Below are 7,565 nucleotides of genomic sequence, written 5' to 3'. Positions count from 1 at the left end.
GCCTGAGGCCCTGAGAGTTTCCTGTGCTGGGTTCAACTCTCAATAAACCTCCTGTTTTATGCTGGCTGAGAGTCGCTCCGGTCTAGAGAACAGGGGGTATCAACCCCTTTGGGGGGTGGAGGCCCGGGGGGTGCAGAGCGAGGGGACTCCCTGAGGGGGCCCACGGCAGAGACAGATGTGCTGAGGCTCAGAGAGGTGCGGCTCCAGGAGGTGGAGGGGCCGGACCCCAGGAGAGAGTGGCCCCCCGAGAAGGGCTGTCGGACTGAAAGGGCCCCCTCCACGGACCGCACGGGGTCACGATCTACGAGTCCGTGACACGAACTTTAACGCTTTTTTAAATAAAATTGAATTACAATTAGTCATTGTCAGGATGACAATTAATCATTTGAGATCAAATAATCCAAATGTTTCCTTAGAAAATGTCAAAATGAAACATGGATTTTATTTTTTTTTAAACCAAGACAATTCAGCAGATGCAACACAAATTTGCAAAATGTCTTGGTCGATCTGAATCTGCATTTTGTGGCCAAAAACGAGCTCTGGCTGAACCATTTTGCCCCGCGGTGGCTCTAGCCAGGTGCGGGGTGCTGTGGGCTAAGGGAATTTGGACCGGGCTGTGCAATTCTGTCTTTTATTAGGAGAGAGGATCTACTCCACATGGAACGTTTCTGCAAACTGGGACTGGACACAGAGGTGCCAGGTGCCTGGGGACCCTCCCACACCTGTCACTGACTGAATATTCTCTAGCCTTGAAAGCAGAGTGGAACTAGGCAACACAATAGGTCTCTTCCTGTCTCCTGCCTATTTCTAGAGCTGCCATCACTCAGACCTCTGGACTGTTGTCTCCACAGCTCCTGAGACGGTAGGATTTTATAAAGACCAGCAGCACCTGTGCAATGCTCTGACCTCCTGCATTAGAGCAGGTCAGAGAATCCCACACTGTGACTTCTGCGTGGAGCCCAGGCACGTTGGGGCTGAACATGAAAAGAGAGACTGCAAGTGAGCAAGGACCCACATCATCTCTGGGGAAGCTGCCCCAGTCCTTCCTGCTCAAAGTCAGTGTCTTCCCAGCTTGAATTCTTCTGCTTTCAGCTCCCAGCTCGTGTCTTGTCACAGCTTTGCCTGCTAGATTAAGGAGACCTCTAACCCTAGGGAGCCTGTTCGGAGGCCCGTGGTAGCAATCAGGCTTCTGCAACACTGCAGCTACACTCTGCCCCGGGGGACACAGAACTGCTGGGGTCCCTCCATCTGCACCACTATTTTTCCCCTCCTGCCACTATCTCAGTGACAGACTGTACCGGGAAACACTCCGCCTCATCGGCCATGGAGTTCTCTCCTTGAGCAGGAAAGCCACACTTAACTTTTCCCTGCATTTCACACTGAAGATAGACCCTCCCCGCTCCTGCTTTAACAGCTTACACTACAGGCTCATTTGCTAGAGTAATATTTATGAATGTTTTTAACACTGAAGTACATGGAATATTTAGCCAAAGGGCTTTATTGCAATGGAAACCTTAAATATTGAAGAGGCGTGTCACAGTATCACTGTCAGCTCGGGAAACATTTATATCCGACTCATAACACAACCCTAAGATTTAGTGTGGCCAGTCTGTGCTGCACTCATTGGAGCCTGGCAGAGGCAGAACACGTGCTGGCCTGTGTTCAGGTCTCATCTTCCACCTTAGCTCTGGTGAGTTTCCCTGAACCTCTATGGGAAGAGAAAGATTCTCCAGCTCCCTGTCTCCCCTTGACACCTTTGCACTGTTTCACCTTTTTATGCTAGGCACCAACTCCCCCTGCTCCCCACCCCTCTGCAAAGACGGGCACCAGCCGTGTCTCCTCTCATGCAGCCCACAGGGGACTGCGAGTTAGCAGCTGGGCATGCCGCACACTGAGTTCTCCCTCGTCCTGCCCCTCATGCAGCCAGAGGCTAGTGCAGAGCAGGCACTGGATGCTGCTCTGATGCCCCCTTGCATGGAGAACCAGCACATGCTGCCCACGGAGGCGACAGTTACATTGTGGGCAGGCAGCAGAGTCCAGCTGGTAGACCCCAGGCCTAGGGCTCTGTTCCCAGCTCTGTCACTGACCTGGGCGTGAGCTTGGGCAAGTCCCTTCCTCACTGTGCTTGTTTCCCCCCCCGTCACCCTTTGCCTGATGACGCCACTTGCCCAGATTGCAGGCTGACTAGGCACATTACGGCCCCTAGCATAGTAGGACCCTACTGGGCTACTAGGTTATCGACCCAGCCCTGCCCCCATCTTTGGGACAAGCCCCAGTAAATGATCAGAGTAAATCACATTTCGATTGCTTTATTCCAAGGACTCAAACTTAAAAAACAGGAGACGTTACAGATAATAGATGTGAAGCTTAAAAATCCCAGCCGTGGAACCCTGGTACACCAATCCCTGTTACAGGAGCAGACTTGCTAAAACTAAGCTTAAGTTTCCAGTGCTGCTAACCAGAACATCCAGCAGTGAAATCCTTTAAAAAGGGAGAGGAATAGGCCTGTTAAGAGAATAACCTTGCAGCGGATCAGAGTAATAGGATGTGGTTCTGGCATTAAAAACATTTCATAGAAGAATAACTTGTGACTAAAGCTAACAGGCATCTGTTCAGAGAGACTCAAGTCCCCAACGCTGTGGCAGGAGAGTGATCCTGCTAGCAGCTCCTGGACTTTCATGCTCTCCTCCTCTGTCCCCACACAGCAGTTTAATTAAAAATTAGGTTAAGAAAGAGGTTTTCAGCCCCTGCAGTTGTTTGCATCACAAGATAAACCAACGACAGAGACCAGCTGGCAACAGGCAGGTTCATGACTGAGTCACCGCAGGGCCATGCACGCGGCAGCAGCCAAACATCTCCTGGGAAGCATAGGTTATGTAGAGAAAGCCGTCCTCATCCTTGTGGTCGCGGTACACCTCCCCCATGGTCATGCTCATGCTCGGCAGGCCCTTGTCATTGACTAGCAGGTAGAAGGCCTGGGTCGCGGTCAGGGACATGCGAGTTCTGAGGGTTTAAGGAGATTTTCAGAGGCTGTTAGATAAGGAGACTCACAACGGTTCCAAGGAGCGTGAATTGCAGCATTTGGCACCTGGAGTTATGATGTCAGTGATTGTACAGCAGCTGGTGACAAACAGGATGGACCCTGCCCAAGAGACCTTGGCATCCGAGTACAAGATGGAACAGGTGAATGAAGCAGTTAAAGGCTCTCGATCACTATGCAATGTCTCTGGCTCTCCCCAGTCACCAAGCCTCAACATTGAATGCATGTGAGGGAGGAAGAGTCATCTCCACGAGTCAGGAAACTGAGGCTAAGTGATGCACCCAAGGTATCCTGGGAAGTCAGTGGCAGAGCAGAGAGTTGACCCCCCCTGTCCCCCCAGCTCTCCCAAGTCCCAGGCTAGCAACCATAACCCCTGCTCTGCCCTTCCTCTGTGTGTTCTCAGAGTCTGCACGGAGCATCATTCAAAGAGGTAGTCACCACTCCCTTGCACACATGCTGCGCTGGTTATTGTAGGGTTGGCTTGCATGCATGCCGTTCGCATTGGTTAATCCTACTGGAGCGTTTATGGTTAACAACGTTCTCCTGACACAGAGGCCCAGTGGCAGTTCGCTAGTCTGCATCCGCAGCTAGCGTGGGTCAGACCTGATGCCCGCCTGTTAGGTGCAATGTCACATACTAACAGTGAACACCCCACCCAATGACTTTTGGGACCAGCTATGTACAGTGCTAGAATTGCTCTCAAAGTCTCTCTGGCAAGACATGCCAAGCCCAGTCTGCCTAGGCAATGGAATGTGTATTTGCTTGTTGGACCTGCCTGGTCACCAGGCAGAGACAAGGAAGGTACCTTTATACCCCAGGTAAACAAAAGCATCAACCTAGCGAATGAGGCAGACGGCCTCGGAGTAGCATCATGGGGGAGGAAGCTGCAGGAATTAGTGTGGTGTCAGTTCCCTGGTGAGAACAGCAAGCTGGGCCCCCAGGAGGGCTTCCTGGCTCTTGAAGCAGGGTCAGGGACCTTTGGGAACGGAGAGAAAAGGCCATTTGGCCTCCTTCACGGGGAGGGACCAAAGGAACCAAGCACTTGCCAAGGATATGGAATAACAGTGGCATCACTTAAACAAAAAGGACGGGGATTAAGGGACTGGTTTTACTTTTGCTATAAACCAATTCAGTCCTTTGATGAAAGCAGAGTGTTTGTTAACCCCAGCTAAGTCCATGAACTGCGGTACTGTCTCTTCACTAACTTAGTAAAAAAGAACAGGAGGACTTGTGGCACCTTAGAGGCTAACAAATGTATTTGAGCATAAATGTGTTAGTCTCTAAGGTGCCACAAGTCCTTCTGTTCTTTTTGCGGATACAGACTAACACGGCTGCTACTCTGTAACTTAGTAACGTGTTTAAGAGTTGAGCACAGGGGCTGGTGGATGCTACAGGGCAGATGGCGGGGGCGAAGAGGGGAAACACCAGGAGAGTGTCAGGGTCACCCTGCACGGAGCAGCTGGGCATCGAAGCCAGGGTGCAGCTTGTGTGCTGGCTGTCTGCCACAGCAGCACAGCATTTAAGGCACCCAGCAAGAACCCTGCAGCATCACAGCACCACACAGTCGTCTTGTACTGTGCACGGGCCAGGGAAACATTTTGCCTCTTGACAGCCTCAGTGATGCCACTTTGAGCAGGAAAGCGGAAATGCCAGCCCCAAACACACGGAGTAGCACAGTGACCTGCTGCCCCTGCCTGTGTGTGTGTGTGGAGGGGGCAGGGGGTGATGGGCTGCAGTTTTCCATTAGCCTCCCCTCACCTTTTGTTGTTCCATCCCATCTCACTGATTAGTGCAACCCCAAGACATCTGTACTAAGCCAGCTTGGAAAAGAGTTATTCGTCATCTCAGAGGAGCATGCAGGGCTGGGATCTGGGAGAGCTGTCTGTCTTGTTAAGCCTGGCAAGTTTGGTAGGTCTGGTCTCTGTTAGAGGGAGTTTCTTTGATCAGGTGTAATGCTGCTAATTAGCACTCTGAGCCTCTCCGACATCACTAACCACTGTTGGCAGCAGCTACAGCTTGTTTGCATCACTGCTAATTGCCCGTCTCTAATCAGCTAGTCACCTGTGCCTGCTTGCAACTTCAAACAGATCATTCAAATGAAGCAGCAGAAAAGCTAAGCGGCAAGGAGGCCATTCTCAGCCTCCCCTCCCAGCAAACAGCAGGGGAGTCTTTACAGCCGCAGCCCCTCACATCAGGGGAAGAGGTGCCCTGTCTGTTATACCAATTGCCCTGGTGGCTTGTAAAGCTTGTCTGGTTTCACCAGTGCAAACCCTGAATGCAGATGCACTTAGAGTTCAAGCCTCACTCACCTGTGGTTGCCAACTTTGACTGAAGCTGTTCTGGGAGATTCTCCCTCTCCCCACCCCCAACAGGACAAGGTCATTTCCTTAAAATAGCCTATTAAAGTCTCCTGGTTTGCCTTTGGTAGTCACCAGGAGATGGAGGCTGATTCTGGGAGACTCCAGGCCAATCAACCCTACAGTCACCCTGGTTCCCAAATTAAGCTAGACAGGTTTAAGGGAGCAAATGCTTCTGCATTAGGGGTTTGCATTGATGCAACCAATTCAGACAAACCTATTTTGTTAGACTGGTGCAGCTTTTCCAATGTGAACAAGCCCTTTATATTTTAAAAAGCATGCGAGGGAAAAGAGATGGGGACTTGCCCTTTCCCCAGACCTGGATCACATGAAAGAGCGAACCCTCCCCCTGGGCACTCGTTCCTTACCGCAGGGTGATCACAAACTGAGACATGGATGAGTCCTGGGAAACCAGAAACTTGGTCCTATCCAACAGAGGCAGCTGCTTCTCCTTCCGGTAACGCTCCACCACCACCTGGAGCCAGACGAGAGACAGGTCAGAGCAGGACCTAGGGCATTTGCAGACAGGCTTTCCCTGTCCCGGAGGCACAGAGCCCACAGGGCCACCTGAGACTGGAAACGCCTCTTCTGAGGGTCTCATTTGCACCATTGCCAAGCCTCAGCAGCCAACTCAGGCCCTGGTAGTTATAAAGGAAGGTTGAGAGTTTTATTTGCTGGATGGTTTGAGCCTGTATAGGTCCATTTTCAAGCTTCCCCAAGCCACCAGGCTTAGAAGTTTAAACAAACAGTTTCCTCATGAGCCCAGGAGGAAAGTTATCACACAACCCACAGCAAACTCATGGGAGTCGGCCACGCTGCCTTCACAGTGCAGAATTTGTCCTTCAGCTGCAGGTCTCACTGGATGTCAGTCACTTCATCCACTCAATTTCACAGCCCATGTCTCCTGTGCTGGCCTGAGGCGACAGTGCCTGGTGTGCAGATACCAGGGTATGTTTGTGTGGGGGAGGAAGCCTGAGTAGGGGCGGGAGGGGAGGGGAGAACCACCCACAGTTGTGGGTCGTGAGTTCTGTTAGTGAAGCTCAAGGAGAGTTAAACTCCCCCAGGACAGACAGAGTGAGAGGAACTTTACCGGGATCTTGGTGGGGTACTTCGCCCGGATTTCAGCTGCTTCCCGCATCCTACTGGCTGCAACAAGAGAAACAGACACTTCTGTATGGGGGCCATGCCTGGGCCTCCACCCCAGCTCTCTCCCCCCACTTCGCATTTCTCCCCAATCACCCCTACATTTACCCAGGCTCTTCCTCTGCTTGAAAGAGCGACTGTGGTTATTGCTTTGGCAGCGCAGCATCTTCTGGAGGAGGAAGGTTGAGGTTCCCACCACCCTGGGGACTCGCCCTGCAGATCCCTGTAACCAGTGATGGGAGTAGAAACTACCTGGGCCCCTGATATAGCCCCACCCGCCCACCCACATGCTCAGGTGGGGGCGGAGCCAGCCCCGAGGCCACTGGCTCCCTGTAAGCCTCCATCCAGGGTCCCGGAGCCGGCGCTAGGCAGAAGCAGGCTAAGCAATTGCTTAGGGCCCCATGCAGCTCGGGGGGGGATTTGCTTTATATGACATATTGGGGGGTGCGAGGGTTAGCAGGGCCTCTGGCTGCACCATGCCAGTGCAGGGCGAGGGTGAGACACCCAGCGAAAGCCCCGCCGTGCACCTGGGCCGTGTCTGCATGAGGGGTAGCTGCTCCATCGGGCTCGTCACACCAATGCACAATTCCCTTCTCCAGCTGGGGCCCAACACAGGCGGCCAGGGATGGTTTGGGGGTTCTGCAGCTGGGCTTCTGGCTGGTCATCCCAGCCAAGCTGCCCCTGCTCCAGCGTCCCAGCCCTGCCGGCTGCCCCTCCACACAAAATACCGCGTGGAGGCTGCAGATGGAAGCACTCCAAGGGCAGGGTTCAGGGAGCCCCAGCCCAGCTGCAGCAGTGCTCGCTCCTGCTCCAGACAGAGCCAAGCGCTACCCCCTGCGAGATGAACTGGGGCAAAGCCCCTGGGTTCGAGCCAGGCTGTCCCAGTGCAAACAGTGGCTCTGCCTGTCAGTGCTCAGGGTCTGGCCCGGAATGGGGATGCCAGTGACTGAATTCAAGGCCAATTCCCAGAGCCAGATGTACGTCAGCTCCCAGCCAGAGCCCAGCTCACCGCTGACGTTGGAGGG

At 53.1% G+C, this 7,565-nt stretch overlaps 1 protein-coding gene across 1 annotated transcript; it reads right to left on the bottom strand.

Moving 5' to 3' along the window:
* Window positions 1-2,603: 2,603 nt before the first annotated feature.
* On the bottom strand, window positions 2,604-6,771 carry LOC123353889 (microtubule-associated proteins 1A/1B light chain 3C-like). The gene is made up of 4 exons (XM_044995346.1): window positions 6,649-6,771; window positions 6,488-6,543; window positions 5,766-5,872; window positions 2,604-3,003 (listed from the first exon to the last, which is right to left on the bottom strand). Exons 1-4 carry the CDS (start codon window positions 6,704-6,706, stop codon window positions 2,808-2,810), a joined length of 417 nt encoding a protein of 138 aa, XP_044851281.1. The 5' UTR covers window positions 6,707-6,771; the 3' UTR covers window positions 2,604-2,807.
* Between the last annotated feature and the right edge of the window lie 794 nt (window positions 6,772-7,565).

This window comes from Mauremys mutica, chromosome 20, assembly GCF_020497125.1.
Source record: "Mauremys mutica isolate MM-2020 ecotype Southern chromosome 20, ASM2049712v1, whole genome shotgun sequence".
In the NCBI taxonomy this organism is placed as follows: domain Eukaryota; kingdom Metazoa; phylum Chordata; order Testudines; family Geoemydidae; genus Mauremys; species Mauremys mutica.
Note: the sequence above shows the minus strand (reverse complement) of the source record. Positions and strands in the feature narration are given on the sequence as shown.